General features: G+C 64.3%; 2 protein-coding genes across 3 annotated transcripts; one reads left to right on the top strand and one right to left on the bottom strand.

The window, feature by feature from the left end:
* Positions 1-516: 516 nt before the first annotated feature.
* On the bottom strand, positions 517-12,160 carry SEMA4B (semaphorin 4B). 2 transcript variants are annotated; one of them, XM_071568255.1, is made up of 15 exons: positions 12,102-12,160; positions 7,598-7,737; positions 5,064-5,224; positions 4,761-4,823; positions 4,543-4,641; positions 4,319-4,430; positions 3,960-4,076; positions 3,717-3,874; positions 3,341-3,522; positions 3,096-3,243; positions 2,744-2,954; positions 2,548-2,663; positions 2,245-2,408; positions 2,053-2,147; positions 517-1,914 (listed from the first exon to the last, which is right to left on the bottom strand). In XM_071568255.1, the coding sequence occupies exons 2-15, from the start codon at positions 7,683-7,685 to the stop codon at positions 1,139-1,141; spliced, it is 2,490 nt and encodes an 829-aa protein (XP_071424356.1). In that variant the 5' UTR covers positions 7,686-7,737; positions 12,102-12,160; the 3' UTR covers positions 517-1,138. The 2 variants fall into 2 exon arrangements, with proteins under 2 accessions (XP_071424356.1, XP_071424355.1); XM_071568254.1 differs by lacking the exon at positions 12,102-12,160 and adding an exon at positions 7,892-7,970.
* A 2,372-nt stretch (positions 12,161-14,532) lies between these two features.
* On the top strand, positions 14,533-18,861 carry IDH2 (isocitrate dehydrogenase (NADP(+)) 2). Its single transcript, XM_071568034.1, has 11 exons — positions 14,533-14,654; positions 15,779-15,870; positions 16,201-16,366; positions 16,737-16,897; positions 16,983-17,126; positions 17,236-17,372; positions 17,476-17,627; positions 17,721-17,833; positions 17,918-18,015; positions 18,136-18,228; positions 18,542-18,861. Exons 1-11 carry the CDS (start codon positions 14,564-14,566, stop codon positions 18,627-18,629), a joined length of 1,335 nt encoding a protein of 444 aa, XP_071424135.1. The 5' UTR covers positions 14,533-14,563; the 3' UTR covers positions 18,630-18,861.
* Positions 18,862-19,047: the final 186 nt, after the last annotated feature.

Below are 19,047 nucleotides of genomic sequence, written 5' to 3'. Positions count from 1 at the left end.
TGGGTGGGCAGTGGGTCCCATATGCAGCACAACACCATGGTCCCAGGGAAGGGGGCTGCCATAGCCCCTTCTTGCTGGAGGCAGCTCTGCTCCCAGCCCCAGGCACCAAGTTTTCTTAGTGCGGTCACCTCTGTCTTCCCCAGCTCCTCATGGTATCAAGACTGTCACCCCAGCTCTGCCTCCACCATGCTGCTCTTTGCAGCACGGGCCTTCAGGCACAGCCTCAGGACAGCCAACGGCTGCACAAGTGACACCCTGCCAGAAGGTCACAGCCCTGGGCAGCATCCCTGCATGGGCACACAGCCACCGTGCTGTGAGGCCCTGCATGCCCTGGCACAACATTCAGCTGAGCACATGGGGGCTTTTCAGGTCTGACAAGCCAACATGGCTCTCCTGCCCTGACTGAGTGAGAAGCAGCACTGGGCAGATCTTCTCCCAACCGGACCAAGAGCCAGACATAGCTCTTCTCTGTGGGGCCACCAGGATGGTTGCCCAGCCCCACTGTGCACACACATCTCCAAAGGAGACACCTGGACTTTATATAAAAACCACAGACATTTCTGCACACACACATGGGGCCACAAGGGTGTCTGTGCCCACCTGGTGCAGAGGGAGCTGCTCCCTGCCCCTCTTTCCTGGACACAATTCACATTTTCCATATTCAGAATGAACCAAACACAGACACAGAGCACATGCCACAGGGCCAGCACCACCTGGCCACACACGTGGCCCTGGGTCCCGCAGTGGGACGTCACAGTGAGTTGGGGCATGAGGGCGCTGCAGTTGCCCCCTCCTGCACTCTGCATAGAGGGGGTCTGGGCCCCCTGGAGCCGTGGCCTCACCAGCAGCCTGTGCCAGGCACTGCGTCCCATGGTGGGGACACTGGGCTGGAACAGTCCCGCAGGTCCCTGGAAGGCACGTGGCACCCCTTAACACCCACAGTCACCAGTACTGAGGTGATGCCTGGGGAGCTCCCAGGGGTCCGGACTCCACTGGCTGGTGGGTGCTGCCGCAGGCCACGGGCCTCAGGCTCCAGGCATGCATACACAAACAATACAGACCTTGGCCACAGCACGTGGTCTGGTGAGGCTCAGCAGAGCAGAGGTGGTCGTGGGTGAGGGCTTGGCTCTCGTCCCTGTCACACCACTGAGTCCTGGATCTCGGAGCCCAGGCGCACCCGGGGTCTTTGGCAGGCGGGAGACACTTCCACAAAGCTGTCCCGGACATGGAGGGGCCTCTTCTCTGACTCGGAAAAGGCGCGTGGGGGACCCGAGGGCTCGTGTACAGGGGTGCTGATGATGTAGTTGTCCTGCAGGGCCTGGTAGCCCTTGTGCTCAGATGCCGTGCTGGGCAGGTTGCTGCCATTCAGGGGCAGTGTCTCCACTGCCTTGCGGGGTGGCTTCTGGTGCCGGCTGGGGTCTCCAGGCTCCAGTAAGGCCTTCATGCCATCATGGTGCCGATGCAGGACGAAGAGGGCCAGCACAAGGACGGCAGCAGCGAAGAGCACACACATCACCAGGAACTCGGTCCAGTAGGTCTTGCCAACCAGCCGTGCCGTGGCACCGCCCACTGCTGAGGTGCTCCGGGACGTGCTGACCGTCTCCAGGGTGTCATGGCCAGAAGACACCTTTCTGCCATGGTCCAGTGGCCCCCGGCCCAGCTCCTGCATGCCCACACAGTAGCTGGCCATCAGCTTGCGGAATCCCTCCTCCAGCGACCAGCACTCATAGGTGCCTGCGCGCTCGGGGCTCCCCACCAGGATGAGGGCCCCATCAGGCAGCACCAGGTAGGAGGCATTGACAGGTGCCCCGTTATGCAGCCAGCGCCTCGAGGCCAGGTTGGAGAGTAGCCGGCATGGCAATGGCTGCACTGCGTTGGGTGGCAGCTGGATCTGCTGGCACGGGGCACCCGACGCTGCGGACAGAACCCATGGTCAGCAAGGGGACCCCAGATGTGGACCAGCGGGGCAGTGGGGGTGGGGGAAGCAGGAGTCTGAGATGTGTGGGAGCCCCTGGGGCACCCGGTCCCGTGGCAGGATGCACAGGAGCTCACCTGGGGGCAGGAGGATGCGGGGACGGGATTGGGAGGCATTGGCCAGCTGGCAGAGCCGCTCTGTGTCAGCGTCCTCGATGTCCTGCGCCCAGAGCCTGGGGAGAGAGAAGTGTCAGGGTAGTGGGGTGCTGCAGGGTGCAGTGAGGTGCTGTGGGATGCAGGGGCATGGAGCAGGATGGGTGCAGTACTTACTGTGGGTGTGCTGGAGGGTGCGACATGACCCTGCGGCAGGCACCCCGGCTCCAGGCACAGAAGGGGTCCCGTGCCAGCACACACTCCCCACAGCTGCGATATAGGCTGCAGTTGGCAAAGGGCACTTGGGCCACCGCCGCGTATGTGGCTGCATAGACTAGGCCCTGCGAGAGGGGACACAGCGGAGTCAGGGGGTTGGTTCCTGCACACCCCTGCCCTCCTGGGCCCCTGCCCCCAGTCCACAAATAGGACCTGCCCCACGCAGGCTGAGCCCCCAGCATCCCCCCTTGCCCCAGCTCCTGCCTGGTCCTGGTCCAGCAGCAGCTGGAGAATGGGGTGCCCATCAGGGAAGAGGCGGATCTCCTCGATGATGTACACACCATGGTTCACTCGCACAGCCTTGTGCAGCCGCCCGTCATCTGTGAACAGAGGGGCTGTGCTGAGTGGGGTCAGGGCACACAGTGTACCCCCTACCCTGCCAGGGCCTGCCTGCACCCACCCATGCCCAGGAAAAGGATGTCGTAGATGCCGTGCAGGCCCTGTGTGCGGTGCACACTGATCTGCTGGTAGCGCCGGCGGCTCTGCAGCAGCAGCGGCTGGCTGCGCACTGGGCTGTCCATCAGGAAGTGGTCCTTGATGAAGTTCAGCACCCGATCCGGCATCTGCAGTGATGAATTGATCTTCAGGTGCCGCGTGTGGCTGGTGATGCACTGTGAGGGAGAGGAAGGGGCTTGGTAGGCCTTAGGGCAGTGGGTGGGTGGGCGGCTCTGCCGTGGCAGCCGCCAGGACCAGAAGAGCACAAGGGGCTGTGCCGTGTCCTGTGCTAGGGCAGATGCCGAGGGGGCACCTACTGTGCCTGGTCGGGGCTCCGGCACTGGGCCAGTGTCCATGTACCACTGCTGCGTCTCACGGTTCACCTCCTTGTAGAGCCCGTCGAAGGCACGCTGTACACTGCGCATGGGGAAGGCACAGACGGCCGAGCCCAGCCCGCCCTTGTTCCTGTGGGGAGAGGCAGAGTCCATGGCAAGATCAGGCCCCTGCATCTACCAAACCCCCTGCACTGCCCTCCGCAGTGGCCCAGGTCCCTGCCACTTACCATTGTGAGGTGAAGACCCCGTAGAAGAGTGTGTCCCTCCAGTGCAGCTCGCCTGGGGTGAGCACGAAGATGTCCTGCAGCACGTTGAAGGGGAACCCATCCTCGGGGTGTGAGCAGAGCAGCTGAGCTTTCAGGAACGTCGTCCACCGCCGCTGCAGCACACGCTCCCCACCCTGGTCCCCCTGTGCAGCACAGCGGGTCAGGATGCGACGCCACAGCCGTGGCTGAAGGGAAGCCTCAGGGGCTGGGTGAGTGGAGCAGCGGTCCAGGCACCGAGGGTTGGAAACGTTCAGGGTGGACCCCCATCCCCCCCAACCCAGCAGTGAGTCATATCCCAGGCACAGTCCCTCATGCATCCCCACTGCCCTGCACCCACCTTGCACACACGTGCGATGCGTGAGACGATGGTGTTCTCAAAGTAGTCAAACTCCTTCCCAGTCTCACTGAAGAAGAAGTAGACCTTGTCGTCATCGCCCTCGGGGTTGCCAGCAGGGAGACTCTCACGAAGGTAGGCTGAGCCCACAAACACTGGGTCTGGAGACACAGGGACCCTCAGCCCTACTGGTCCTGTCCCCAGCCTCCCACACCCTGAGGAACGAGGAACTCAACCAGTGCTCACCCTGCAGCCAGTTGAGGGAGTTCTCAGTCTTGAGGGTGATGCGGCTCTCCTGGCTGCGGGAGATGGTCGGTTCGTTGCCCTGGAAGTTGCTGACAGTCCCGGCATAGAGTTCACCATCTACCAAAGAGACACTTCCGCTGGGACCCGGCACAGGCCACTGGAATGGCTTCCCACAACGGTCCGTGGCAGCCCGACTCTGGCTCAGCCCAGTTGGGCAGATGCAGGGAAGGCAAGGCACAGAGGGAGGGTGAGGGTCCCATGGCACTGCAGGGAGGATGAGAGTGCCGGGGTGGCACAGGGAGGGCAAGGGTCCTGAGGCAGTGCAGGGAGGGTGAGGGCACTGGGGAACTGTGTCTTACCGACCATGACAGCTGTGGAGCGGTACTCAGGGTCAAAGGGGCAGCGTCCCTTCCCATCCTCCAGCACCACCTTCCCTGATGTGTCCCGCTCCAGGATGAAGCGCTGTATGTTCTGCAACAGGACAAGGCTGTGAGCTGGCAGAGCTCATCCCAGTGCCCAGGACTGTGTTGCAGGGTCCCAACAGCATGGGTGGACCTGCATGGGGCCCTGCTCCTGTACTCACGATGTAGGCACAGGCTGGGCTGAAGGCGCAGGTCCCACAGGTGTACAGGTGTGTGCTGTTCAGCCGCAGCAGCAGCTTGATGTAGTTGTGACAGTCCCTCTGTGGGGGTCAGAGGACCAGGCTCAGCCCTCAGCTCAGCCATCCCCCTCTTATCCACCCTGCACGGGGCACTCCTCACTTCTACCACAGCCTTGATGGCCACTGGTAGTGGGGCTCACCTGGGGGTCCTTGCCCTTGAACACACACTGCCTCTTCTTCTCCTCATCCGCACTCCATAGCAGCTGTGGAGAGGGGACAGTCACTGGGAGCCCCTTTTGTGCCTGGTACATGCACACCTTTCTAGGGCTTGTACCCAGCACCCATGTCCTCCCCACCTCAACCATTCTGCTTGGGGGTGGCTGCTCCCAAATACAGCGACTCACTCAGACCTGAAATGCTGGCAGGGAGGGAAGCCCCTGCACTCCGGCTGCCTGGGTGCCCTCTCCCTCCCTGAGGGCAGCCCAGTCCATTCCCAAGCTCACCCTTCGGGCCGGGGCGCCGGGGTGGAAGTGGCTGGTGTTAAGGGCGAGAAGCAGCTCCCGTGCCCCCAGGTAGAGAGTCCTGCCGTCTGGGCTCAGGAGCAGGGCTGTGTAGTTGGACACGCCAGGTGCCTCAAACCGCTGCACTACCCGCTCGGGTGAGTCTGTGGGGGGACAGCGACAGGCATCAGCCTCACATGAGCACCTGACCCCCAGGACCCCACACCACAGCTGCTCCTGGCCCCTCTGCTCAGCACCTCGGCCATGCCACCCACCCAAAGCAACCAGGGCCAGATGAGGTTCTGCCCGTGCTGCCAGACACACATGGCACCACATGTACTGCAGTGAACTGTGCATGGCCACAGTAGTGCCCGAGGGCAGCCACGAGGTGCTGCTGTGTCCAGGCCCTGGGGAACCAGGACTGGGGCAGCTGCCTGGCCACACAGAGCCCCAGGGCTCAGCCCTGTGGCGCAGGAGGCTCAGCCCAGCCTGGGCCCACGAGGACCCCAGCCTCGCAGCAGGGAGAGACAAGTGCCAGTGGCATCTTCCTGCCCCAGCTCACAGAGCTCAGCCTGTGCTGGAAGCAGGGCTCAGCTCAGCGCAGCCCATGCCAGATATGGGACTCAGCCCTGTGCTGTCCACCCTGGCCCTTGGGCTCAGCCCCTGCCGGACACGGGGCAGTGGCCGTGCTGAGTCAGGGAGCACCATCCTGTCCCATCCCATCCTGTCCTGCGTGGGTGGCCTGGCCCCGGAAGCCCTTCCTCTCCCACTGCTGCTCTGAATCAGATGGGCCTGGCTGGGCTGACTCACACTGCCAACTCCCTGACCTCTGACACCCCGGGGACTCCCTGACCTCACTCAAGCCTCTGCCTGCTCCCAAGCCCCACCAGGATAGCCCTGGGGCTCCTGTCAGACCCTGCCCAGTGAGATCCAGTGTGAGGGCTTGAGGACCTGTGAGGCAACAGTGCTGTGGGGCAGGAACCTGCTGCTTGCCCCTCCCATTGCTCCACACACCCCTAATGCCCCTGGATGGGGTAGTACCTTCCCCATCCTGGGGGCCTCAGCTGGCCTCCACCCCAGCACCCACCCCACCTCTCCCACAGCGCCACAGAGAGGGGGAAGCCAACAGCCCAGGGAATTATCCGAGAGGGGTCCTGCACCCCAGTACTAGGATGATGCCACCTGTGGTGGGCATGGCACTGAAGGGGCAGCAGGGCCCCTGAGCCCTGCAGAGCTGTCCCAGCAAGGGGAGCTGCTGGTGCAGCTGCCAGGGACCTGTCAGGACACGACCTGCTTCTTCCAGACAAACCTGCTGCAGGCACATCCAGCGCTCCCAGGAGAGCAACTCCCAGCTCCTCCCTCCCCTGGCTGCAGCCCCATGAAACTCCATGGGAGCCACCACCGGGCACACATGGGCCACTGGCCCATGCCCCCTGCCCAGCTCCTCCTGCAGTGCTCCTGCAGAACTCCAGGCACTGCCTATGGCTGCAGCCTGGCACCCCCACAGCCTCACAGGTGGGCAGACCACGGGCAGAACCGGTCTGTGGAGGCAGGGCTGGGCAGCGTGGCTCGACGCAGCACAGCACAACATGGCACGAGGCCAAGCTGGCTGTCCCGCTGGCTTCCAGCCTCCTGTCCAGCTCGGCGGGTCCCACATCTGTTGGTGCCACCATGTCCATGGCCAGCGGTCACAAGAGCACGTGGCAGGGCCACGTCCATGCCAGCAAGCCACAGTGTGCTGAGCCAGGGAGTGCTCCCAGCTGCCCAAACCACGGCACCCTCCCAGGCTGCCCAGCACAGGACGGGACGGGCTCTGCTGGCTGCCAGCAGCTGGATCCAGCCACCTTCTCCCAGCAGCACAGACAGCCCGGACACCCGTGGGTGGCCCCTCATCCACCCCAACACAGCTGCTGAGGAGTGTGCCCAGCTGTTATCCCACCCTGTGCCAGCTGCTGGGGGATACTGCAGGGCACGAGAGGGTTGCAGCCAGGCCCTCCACTTGTGAGGGCTCTGCCTGGTTAAGCACCCTCCTCGATGTCCTTCCCCAGCCCCTTTCCAGCACAGCCCCCCGAGCTCTGGGACCACGCAGCTGGTGGGGGGCTGCAAGAGCCAGAGCTGAGCACGGCAAAGTAAGGGGCTGGCAGAGCCCCAGGGGCACAGTGAGCAGCGAGGGGAGCCACGGGCAGAGTCCCACAGCCGGCTCAGCCCATCGCATCCTGTGCAGGGCACAGCTGCTACCACTGCCCTGCGTGCGGTGCCACGAGCACCCCTGGGCGCCCCAGAGCCCTCCGCCCTCGGGGTGGGTCTGGACACAGGGACGTGTGTCCTTGCGCCCCACAGCATCCCCGGGGCGGCCCCGCTGCCGGAGGCTCCCCATGTCCCGGGGGGCTCGCAGGGGCTGCACAGCCTCGCACTGTTACACGGCGTTTCCACGCCCGTCCCGTGGCGCGGCAAGCCCGGGGAGCCGCGGGACGCTGCGGCCGGAGCCCCGCCGGTGCCAGTGGACCCTGACTCCCCGAGGGTTAGCGGGCACTCACCGTAGGGCAGGCTGACCCGCGGGACGGGCTCTGGAGACGCCGAGAGCAGCAAGGCAGCCAGGAACGGCAGGACCGGCCGCGCCGCCATCCCGGGCAGCGCCGGCCCGGGGCTCCGCCGAAGCCGCCCGGGCGCTGCAGACCTGCAGGAAGAGAAGGGGCTCAGCGACTCGGTGCGACTCGGTCCGGTCCGGTCCGGTCCGGCCCCGCCCCGCCCGCCCCGGGGCTGCCCGCCCGCCCTCGGCACCGGGCGGGGCGGCCACGCGCGAGGCCCCGCACGGCCGCCCCGAGCATTACCGATCCGCCCCCAAGCCGTCCCCGGCCGTGCCGAGCAGTCCCGGCAGCCCCAGCCCCGCCGGTGCCCCGGGCGGGGCGGGCCGCTCGGAAGAGGAGGCGGCCGGTTTCCCGCCGGTGCCGCCCCCGCCCCGCCCCGGTGGGACTCGGCCCCGGTCCCCGCCCCGCGGCCGTCACGGTCCGGAGCGGACGGGGCTTTGTCCCCGGCACTAAGGACAGCCGGGGGTTCCCCGCACCCCTCGGCCCCGCGGGAGGGGGAACCGGCGGAACCACGACCCCAGGGGTGCCCTGGGAGGGGCTGGCTGGTGGTGGGTGGCTGTCCCCGCAAAGGCTGTCCCGGGGATGTCTCTGCCCTGGGGACAGCCCTGCCCCTCAGCTCGGGCTGTGCCCCATGGCCACTGGGCCCGGCACAGCCCGGCGCTCCCTGCTCTCCTTCGGCAGTGATGGGGTCCCACTAGGTGCCTGTGCCAGCCCCACCACGGGCAGAGCTGGCTGGCACCGGTGTCCCCACAGGCAGCACCGGCAGAGGGGACACATCCTTGCCAGCTCCTGTGCCCGTCCCGGGGGCCCCGGTGCGGCCATGCCACCGAGGAGACAGTGCTGGGCAGAACCCTCTGCCTGGGCCCTCGATGGGCTTTGTTCCCAGCCAGGGTTCGCAGCTCCCACAGCCCTGGGAGTGCTGCCCGCCTGGCCAGCAGCCCCCACGCAACTGTTATTAATGACAGCTCCTTATATCGCCATGGCAACGGGGTGACGGGGGACAGAGGGATGGGGACTCTCCCACAACAGACAGCTCTCTTGGGTTTGGGATGCCCACCACTGCCCCTCCCATGTGGAACAGAGCCCCCCATGTTCTGCCTGGCTAGTCCCAGCCCTGGCACCGCATTGGTGGGACCCCCTGCGAGCTCCCTGCTGGGGAGGAGCACTCCCCGCAGACCCGGAACAACTGTAGCTACACTTCTTGAACGGCTGTGCCCACACTGCTGGGACAGCGGTGCCCACACTCACACAGTCTGCCCACTCGGCACTGCTGGGTGGCCATACCTGGTGCCCAGGGGGTGGGGCTGGGGGGTGCCCCACTGTCCCCCCTCAGCCTTGCTTCCTTCCTGTTCTTGCTGCTCCTGCTGTGCCTGACGAAGCCCAACATTCCTTCCCAGGCCTGGGACAGCCTCACAGCTCCACCCCGGCCTTATCAGCACCCTTTGCCCGGGAAGTGCAACAGATGGACAGGACTCTAAGTCACCCCAGCCAGGTATATTACCCTGTGTGGGGTGGGAGCCAGCACTCACCCTGCAGCCATGGCACCCCATGGCACCTTTGGGGGGTCTGGGAACCCAGCCTATGCACGGCGGTGGAAGTGCAGTGCCAACACCCTGGTGTGATGGCACCCATGCTCCCTGTGGGGAGGACAGCTGTTGTAGGGTGGGCAGGGGGGGCGGGAGTAGGAGGGAAGGGAAGGGGCAGGCAGGGAGGGAGGGAAGGATCAAGCAGGGCAGGACAGCAGGAGGGGAGGGAGGGAAAGAGAGGGCAAGGAGGGCAGGAGCAGGCAGCGGAGCCAGGCCAGAGCCTGCGCCTTTAAGTGCTGCTCCAGCGCTCCTGGCAGCCGGAGCTGTTTATGCCAAACTCCCATTTATCTCCCGTCCTGCCCACGCAGCTGCCAGCGGGGCAGCGCCGGGGGCACCCACAGCACCCTGCCCTGCTCCGCACCGCGCGGGCCTGTGCGTGCCCTGTGCCCTGCTGCAAGCACCAGCACGCACTGCTGCGGTGGCCGTGCCACCCTCCCTGCTTGCTGTCAGCAATGGGGAAACCGCTCTGGATATCTGGGCAGCACCACAACCCATGGCCTACAGTCAGTGGGCAGGTGGAGTGGTGGTTTCTGCACCAAATTCCCATGCCAGCACTTGCCACTCTGTTCCTGCTGGCAGTGGGTGCCCAGGAAGGTGGTGGTGGTGGAGCTGGTGCTGCTGCTTGCAGGGAGCGAGGACAGGGCTGTGTGTGCCTCGATGCTGCTGCTGCTGAGCATTCCCACCTTCCTCCACAGCCTGCCCTAGTACAGGCAGCAGTGTGGGCACAGTCCCTGCTCAGCGACCAGTACCAGGCTTGCACGCAGCCCACGTGCCTGGGCTCTCCCCACCTCTCGGCTCACACGCGTGTCCCTGGCTCGGATGGCTGCTGGGAGCTGCCAGACAGAACCAGGCAGTCCCTGCCATCGGCTGTGCACACACACAGTGTGTGAGCACACGTGCACACACACCTGCAGCGCGCAGCCGCGGGCCCTACAGAGTCACACAAATGCTCCAGCCCCAGCTGCTCAGCCCCAGCTGCTCAGAGATTGCAGGTCTTACTGGATGGGGATACCTCTGGTGGCATGGCCGCGGCTGGAGCATGACATGGACACAGCTCAGCTTTGCTGCTTCCTGGCAGCCCCCTGTGGGAGAAGCCTTGAGTAGGACAAGGGACTGGGGCAGCCTCTGGATTGTGGCATGACAGTGCTCCCCACAGGGCCCCGGGGCATCCCCCATTCCATGTGTATCAGCTGTGACACACTGCCTGAGCCAAGGGCCTCCTACGGAACAAAGCTGGGCTGCCCTTATGCCCAGGCCCACTACCAGCTCAGGCTCTGCTGCCAGGACCTCCCAGCTCCGGTACTGATACTGTCTGATGGTGGCACACCGCCAGTCCCCCACTCTCCCACAGCATCCCTTTTGCCCCAGCACAGTGCTGCGGGGGCACCCTGCATACAGGGCACCAGGCACCCAAAAACACACACATGTCCCATTGCTCCTGCTCTGCTCTGAGGACCACAGTCCAGCTGTCTCCTGTGATGCCAGAGCCTTGCCTGCATGCCAGCGCTGCCTGCCCAGGGGCTGCAGGATACACGGGATGCTGCCCTGGGCCTCCCCTGCTTGTTGGGCAGCCCTAGCACAGGGCAGAGTGGAGCCAGCAGGCACCCGAGGCAGAGAGCACCCCTGGGAGGTAACAAGTTGGTGGGCTCCGAGCACAGGCACAGTGGGACTCTGGAGTGCAGGAATGGGGGGTCCTGCATCAGGGACGTGTGCCCTCTTCCTAGCCAGTACTGACTACAGAGCCCAAACAAGCACTGGTCTTGTACCCTTGGTACCTGTGGCATCGTTGGTACCCTTGCTGAGGTTCTGCCTGTGTCACTGGGGGTGCCAGCCCCCCAAGCAGCCCCAGGCCTAGCTAGAGCAGGCACTGGGGCCCATGGAGTGACCCAACACCCCATGGAACCCTGACCCTCCCGGTGCCGCCAGCCCAGGGGCTGCCTGGGCACCAACACTTCCTCAGATGCTGTGGCCACATGCCTGGGACACAGCACATGTGCACTACACAGGCATCCGGGACACAGCACACATGTGGGTCACACCACGCACACGTGTGCCCCATCCCTGAAGGTGCACTAACATGGCTCCCCACGAGGAGCCCACGATGCCCATCCCAAGCACTGTGCGTGCACTTCCGCGCCCTCGGCCGAGCCCCAGTGTACGCACACCCAGCACATGTAAACACACGCAGCGAGGTCACGGGGTGTTCACGCCCTGGGCAGCAAACACACGTCTGGGAACAGGCTGTGGGAACCGCCCCCAGCGTGCCCACACCCTGCACATACACACACACAGGCACGCACTTGCACATGCACACACACATGTACACAGGCACAGTCACAGACACACACAGCGGCAAACTCGCGCCCAGGTGCACAGTCACACACTTACCATGCACATGTACACACACTCACACACGCTCTTGCACACACATGCACGTGCACAGCCACACAGTCACACACATGGGCACACACACGCACACTCACACAGGCGGGCACACACACACAGTCACACACACACGCACACTCACACAGGCGGGCACACACACACAGTCACACTCACACATTCTCACACTCACACGCATCCTTAGCCCCTCAACCACCCCCCGAGCACACCTTCCTCGGGGACGTCCGGGCACGTGCACACACCACCCCTGTGCACGCACACCCGCACAGCACCGCACACTCCACACACCCGCACAGCACCGCACACCCCGCACAGCACCGCACACCGCTCCACACCCCGCACACCATTCCACACCCGCACACTCTCGGCTGCACACGCTGGCACACACAGACACACCCTCGTGCTCTCTCCCTCTCACACGCACATACATCCCGCCCGTGCCCACCGCCCCCCGCGCTGCTCACCGGCTCGGTGGCTCCGGGGCGCGGCGGGAGCCGCCGGCAGCGGGGCCGGTGCGGGGGGCGGTGCGGGGGCGGCTCCGGGGGGCGCTCCGCCCGCGGCACAACAAAGGGCCGCCCCGCCCCTCCCGCCCCGCCCCGCCCCGCGGGTCCCGGGGGTCCCGGGGGTCCCGGGGGCAGGAGCCGGGGCGGCAGCTCCTAGCTCAGTTGGCAGCCCTAGTTCTAGGGTTGGTCCGTGACCCCCCGCGGTTGCTGGGGGGACACTGGCCCAAATGGGGTCGTGCTGGTGTCCCCGAGGCTGCATGTCCCAGCCTCCCCAGCAAAGCCAGGGGTGCACAGTGCCGTCGGGCTAGTGGGGAGCATGGTTTTGGGGGGCAGCACCCACTGGGGGCCCTTTCTTGGGGTCTCTGGTAGCAGCGGTGGCCGTGGGGACACCCGGTGCCTGTGCACTTGGCCTCGGACATCATGGTGAGATCCTTGTGGTGACACTCAGCTCTGGGAGTTTTGGGGCAACACATGACTCTGTGGGGTTTGGGGTAACCATGGCCATGGGTATCCCCACAGTGACACACTTGGAGCCAGTGGCTGCAGCTGGGTGTCAGCAGGGCCCAGAGCAACTGCTGGGACAGTGGGCACCGATACACTGGTCAATTCTGGGTGGGCAGGGGTCTCCACAGGAGTCCCAGGGCACGATCACTGTGGCAGTCTTGGAGGGGTCAGATGGTTGCTGAAGCGGAGACAGCAGCCCCCACCCCAGCCTGCAGGCCAGCAGCTCCCACATCTGGGGGCAGCACATGGAAACATGGCACATCAGCCCTCCGGGCACACGGGTCCTGTCAGCCCCCTGGTGCCCCCACCCATGAGCAGACATAGGGCTGCCTGCAGGCAGCTGGGATGACATGCAGATGATTCTCTATTTCCCTGTTCATGACCTGGCTGGGTCCCCAACCTCTGGGGCCCGTTGATTCCTGAGGTCCCAGCCCCACAGACAGCCCTGCCAGCTCTCAGTTCCCCCCCTGGGACATCGCACTGGGGACACCAGTGTGACACAGTCAGGGCGGGTGGCTGGGCTGAGGCCAGGAATGGACGGACAGTGCCTTTGTTTGGGGCCTTTCCTGGGCCTGTGCCACATGGCTGCTCTTGTCCTTTCCTCGCGGGGGGACGGCGGCTGTGCTGGCCTGACCTCGTCCTGCCAGTGCCGTGGTCACTGGGCGGCTCCAACCGCAGGGCTGGGATAAGGGCAGCTGGAAGGGCATCTGGGGGGGCGGCCAGGCAGCCCCCGGGCCCTGCGCCGGGGGACAGCCCCAGCAGTGCTGGCATGCGGCTGTGGGGCTGCTGGCAACAGTGGGGCGAGTAGTGGGGGTGGGACGGCCGGACGGTGGAGCTCTGGGCGCTGACCGCCCCACTGCTGTGGCCCCGCGGCTCCTGCTCTGGTTAATGTTAAAGCCACGAAGACGTCAGCGCCTGCTGCACCCCCCCAGCCCCTCCGCCACGGGCTGCCAGTTCCAGGGCTGTTTTTCCTCCTGGAGCGGGATCTGCCCGTCCCATGTGGCTAAAAAAAGCCATCGGCTTGGCCGGGACAGCTGGACAGCACAAATCCCAGCCTGATCAGCCTCCCGGCCACCCCAGCACACTCCATGCTCCGTCTCAGGGGGCTCCTGGCGTGCATCACCCCCATCTTCCTCCTCCTCCTCCTCCTTTTTCTTCCCATGTGGGGGCCAGATGAGGTGAAGGTCCCTGGTGCAACAGTGGCAGCTGCTCCTCCCGCTGGATCCAGCTGCCGAGTCACGCGTCGGCTGTGAGTAGGGACACCACCTTCCATGTAGGGACAGGCTATGGCAGCACTTCTCCAACCCTGGTGTACCTCCCAATTCCATATGGGATTTTCAGTGCGACTTGGTCCCGGTTCTGAGGGGTTTGACAGCTGGGCTTGATCCTGAGGGGTTTTGATCCTGGTTCCACAGGGGGTTTTGCAGATGGGTCTGGTCCCAGGGGAATACGTTCCTGGTTCCACATGAGGATTTACAACTGTATCAGGTTTTGGGGGCGTTTGGTCCCTGATCCACGTGGGGTTTGGCAACTTGGTCAGGCTCCGTGGGGTTTAGTCCTGGTCCCACGAAGGGTTTTACAGTTGGGTCTGGTCCGATTCCACACAGGGTTTTACGGCTGGGTTTGATGCCAGGTGGGTTTGGTTCTGGTTTCATGTGGGGTTTGGCCTCGTGTTCGCAACCCCGATGGACCCAGGAATGCCACATCCCTTTGCTGGGAATGCGGACGGCCGCGCATCCCGGTCACCTTGTGCGCTGGCATCAGCGGGCATGGAGTAATGGCCCGAGCTCCCCCCGTGGGACCCCGTGCGGCCCCTCCAGAGCCCTCGCGAGGCCCCACGGCAGGGGCCGAGAATCTGTCCCGCCCCGGGGCGGAGAGAACCGCCCCGCCGTGTCCGCCCCGTCGTGTCCGCCCACGCCATGGCTGCCCGTTACCTCCGCGCCGTCCCGTCGCTCAGCCGCCTACCCCGCTGCCCGCTGCCCGCCGCCTGCGTGGGGCAGCGCCGGCACTGTGAGTGGGGGGCACTGAGGGAGTGTGGGGGGACATCCTCGTGTGCTTGGGGCTGCACGCGCCACGAGCCCGGCGTGCTCCAGAGCCACGGGGAGGTGGCTCGGATTCTTTTGGGGGGCGGTGTCTGAAACTGGATCCGGACCCACGCGTACTGACCGTCCCGGGGTGTCTGCGGACCCACGCCGGGTTTTGCCGTTGGATCTGGTCCCAGGGGGGATTTGGTCCCGGTTCCACGAGGGATTTTACAGATTTGGTCCCGGGGGCGTTTGGTCCCGGTTCCACGAGGGATTTTACAGATTTGGTCCCGGGGGGGTTTGGTCCCGGTTCCACGAGGGATTTTACAGATTTGGTCCCGGGGGGGTTTGGTCCCGGTTCCACGAGGGATTTTACAGATTTGGTCCCGGGGGGGTTTGGTCCCAGTTCCACGAGGGATTTTACAGGTTTGGTCCCGGTTCCACTGGGGTTTTTGCACCTCAGCTTGTACCTGGTCAGAGCCTCGGGGGGTTCGTTCCTGGTCCCGGACCCACACGGGGTTTTGCCACCCGATTTACCCTCTGGGAGGGTTTCCTCCTGCTCCTGCTCCTGCTCCAAATCCTGTTCCCAGCTCCACGTAGACTTTTGCAGCTTTGTCAGCACTCAGGTCTCACCCGCGGTGGGGGTGGGGGTGTCACCTCTGGTCTGGGTCTCACGTGGAATTTTACAGCCCAACCTGCAGCCAAGTTTGGCACTCAGAGGTGTTTAATCACGCTCCCAGATCCACACAGGGATTTGTACCCTGTTTTGCACCTGGGTCTGGCTCCAAGGGGATTGCACGTGGTCCCAGTTCTGGTTTTGGTCTCAGTCTCACTGGGGCATTGCAGCCCAGCTTGAGTGTGGGTCCTGCCCCGAGAGGAGTGTGCACCTGTCTGTGTTCCACTCCCACAGGGGTTTTGCACCCTGAGCCCCACCCCAGCAGTGCTGGCCCTGTGAACCGGCCCAGACCCCATCAGGGTTTGCCCCCGACCTGTACCTGTTCCTGAGTTGGGGTAGCAACTGCACCTGTCCAGATGGGCTGTGTGGTCCCTGCAGGGTGCAGAGCTGTGGGGCCAGAGGCACAACCCTAACACCCTCCAACTTCTGCCCAGATGCTGACAAGCGGATTAAGGTGGCCAACCCAGTGGTGGAGATGGATGGGGATGAGATGACACGGATCATCTGGGCCTTCATCAAGGAGAAGGTGATGGGCTTCTGCCCTGGGAATGGGCGGGTGTACCTCAAGTGAAGCTGGGAAGGCTGTACAGGGAACAGGCAGTGCCTTTGCTGCTCTACATGTCCCTCACCTCCCACCCCAGTCCCTCTGTCTGCAGGAAGCAGGTGGTAAAGTCGGCCTGGAAGTGAGGGGGTCCTGGGCAGGGGGGACTCTTCTGGGCAGGGAGGCCCATCCCCAGCAGAGGGGATTGTCCTGGGCAGGGGGATGGTCCTGGGCAGGCAGCTGGGCTGTGCCAGGGTGCTGCTCTCCAGGCACCCCACACTGTTACCCTGCTCTGACACTCTCCTGGCTCCCCAGCTCATCCTGCCCAATGTGGACGTCCAGCTGAAGTATTTCGACCTGGGGCTGCCGCACCGGGACAAGACGGATGACCAGGTCACCATCGACTCAGCACTGGCCACCCAGAAGTACAGTGTGGCTGTCAAGTGTGCCACCATTACACCTGATGAAGCCAGGGTGGAAGGTGGGCAGGGGTGAGGGGCTGAGCTCCCATCACACTGGGGGGTGCTGGCAGCAATGTGGGGTGCTGAGCCCCCTGTCTGTGTGCAGCCCCTCAGGGCCAGGAGTGTCTCCCACCTGCCAGCTCAGGCTTCCAGTGGGCTGGAGGTTGCACCATACTCAGCACTGTGTCTCCCCTCCCATCCTGGGGGGCTTGTGGGTGCTGTGGGGACCCCACAGGCATGGGGCTGGGGGACAAACTGCCCCGTGCCAGTCACAATTCTGCTCTGGCTGTCCCACCCCTTGGCCAGCCAGCCTGGCATCTGGTCAGCCATGGTGGAGCTGGAGGGACTGGGGAGGGTCCTTGAGGGGTGTCACCTCTGCATGCCCCACAGAGTTCAAGCTGAAGAAGATGTGGAAGAGCCCCAATGGCACCATCCGAAACATCCTGGGGGGAACTGTGTTCCGGGAGCCCATCATTTGCAAGAACATCCCCCGCCTGGTGCCCGGCTGGACCAAGCCCATCACCATTGGCCGCCATGCCCACGGTGACCAGGTGAGCCTGGTGTGGGGGATGGTGGCATGGGGGTGTCCAGCAGCTTCTGTGGCCCCTGCCTGATGCTCTGCCTGGTCCCCCACAGTACAAAGCCACTGACTTTGTGGTGAACAAGTCTGGGACGTTCAAGATGGTCTTCACCCCGAAGGATGGCAGCGGGGCCAAGGAGTGGGAGGTGTTCAACTTCCCTGGTGGCGGTGTGGGCATGGGCATGTACAACACAGACGAGGTACTGGTGGGGCTGGAGGGGTCCCTGCAGGGCAGTGTGCCCTGCCACCCTGGGGAAGCTGCCAGATGGGGGAAAAGGCTCCCATGGGGTCTGTGCACTTCCCACGCAGTCCATCTCAGGCTTTGCGCACAGCTGCTTCCAGTATGCCATCCAGAAGAAGTGGCCACTCTACCTGAGCACCAAGAACACCATCCTCAAGGCCTATGATGGACGCTTCAAGGACATCTTCCAGGAGATCTTCAATAAGTATGGGGCTGGGGGGGTTTGGGCTGCTGCAGGGACTGCCCAGGAGGGACTGGCAGTAGCACCCGCTGGGGTGGGCACAGCTGATCCCCACCTGGGCTCCCAGGCACTACAAGACGGAGTTTGACAAGCTGAAGATCTGGTACGAGCACCGGCTCATCGACGACATGGTCGCCCAGATGCTGAAATCCTCTGGCGGCTTCGTCTGGGCCTGCAAGAACTACGATGGGGACGTCCAGTCGGACATCCTGGCCCAAGGTGGGGCAGTGGGAGAAGACAGCATGAAGCAGTGGGGGGTGGGCTATGTGTGGTCACCCTCACAGAGCTGCCCTGACCCTCATCCTGCCACAGGATTTGGCTCCCTGGGGCTGATGACCTCAGTCCTGGTGTGTCCGGATGGGAAGACCATCGAGGCAGAGGCTGCCCATGGCACAGTCACCCGCCACTACCGGGAGCACCAGAAGGTGGGTGTGCTCTGCTGGCATGGCCTGCCAGGTTGCCCATGGTGTGGTGCCCACACCAAACAGCTGACAGCTCTCTCTGCTCAGGGACGACCCACCAGTACCAACCCCATTGCCAGCATCTTCGCCTGGACGCGTGGCCTGGAGCACCGGGGCAAGCTGGACAGTAACCCTGAGCTCATCAAGTGAGCAGGGAGGGGTTGGGGTCTCCAGGGTGGGGGGACCCTGCCAGCAGCTGCCTTGGGCACAGCTGCTGGCAGGGTCTGGTGCTGGCCATGCTGGAGCTGCGGTGCTGCTGTCCCCAGGTTTGCACAGACACTGGAGAAGGTCTGTGTGGACACAGTGGAGAGTGGAACGATGACGAAGGACCTTGCTGGCTGCATCCACGGCCTCACCAAGTACGGGTGGCTCTTGGGGTGGAGCAGGGGGGCAGCCACTGGCACCAGTGCAATGTGGCTGCATGGGTGACCACGAGGGTGGGCTGGCCCCACAGGGCAGCCACAAGGGCAGGATAGTGACCAGAAGGGCAGGCTGGCCCTGTGTGGTAGCCACAGGCGGCTGCTGTCTCTGGAAAGCCCCTAGAGACTGGAGATGTCTATTCACAGCTGCCAGGGTTGTGCACGGGTCACATCCCATGCCCAGGGCTGTGCTGCCTGGGGAGGGGGGAAGGGGTGGGCAGATACTCCTCCCAACCCCTCTCTGTCCTCCCAGTGTGAAGCTGAATGAGCACTTCGTGAACACCACGGACTTCCTCGATGCCATCAAGAACAACCTGGACAAGGCCCTCGGCAAGAAGTAGGGGATCAGGGGGGCCTTGCTGTTCCCAGGATGGATGGGGAAGGGAGGGGCCCAGTGCCACCCCCAGCTCCCTGACACGCCTCAGGAACAGAGGAATCATTTTTATAAGCAGTTTTCTTACGAGTGTTTTTAAAGCTCTTGTAGCAGCCGTGTGTAGGGCTGGCGTGTCCATCCTGCACTGACTCATGTATCCCCTGACTGTGGTGCCATTAAACACCTCCCCAGCCATGGCACATCATGGTGGCACAGTGCTGTGGTGTGGGCATGGGGGGCACGGGGGGTGCCAGACCTTTCACCTCACTCTTACCTGCCTGGAAGGCCATGCACCCCAGCATTTTGGCACTGGCCTGAGGTAGTGTGTGGGGGTCCACACTGGCTAGGGACACAGCCCTGCCACGCTGAGGAGAGGTCTGGGCTGG

The sequence above is a fragment of the Pithys albifrons genome, chromosome 13, assembly GCF_047495875.1.
Source record: "Pithys albifrons albifrons isolate INPA30051 chromosome 13, PitAlb_v1, whole genome shotgun sequence".
Taxonomy (NCBI): Eukaryota; Metazoa; Chordata; class Aves; order Passeriformes; family Thamnophilidae; genus Pithys; species Pithys albifrons.
The sequence above is the reverse complement of the archived record's forward strand: the minus strand, read 5'-3'. Positions and strand labels throughout refer to the sequence as shown.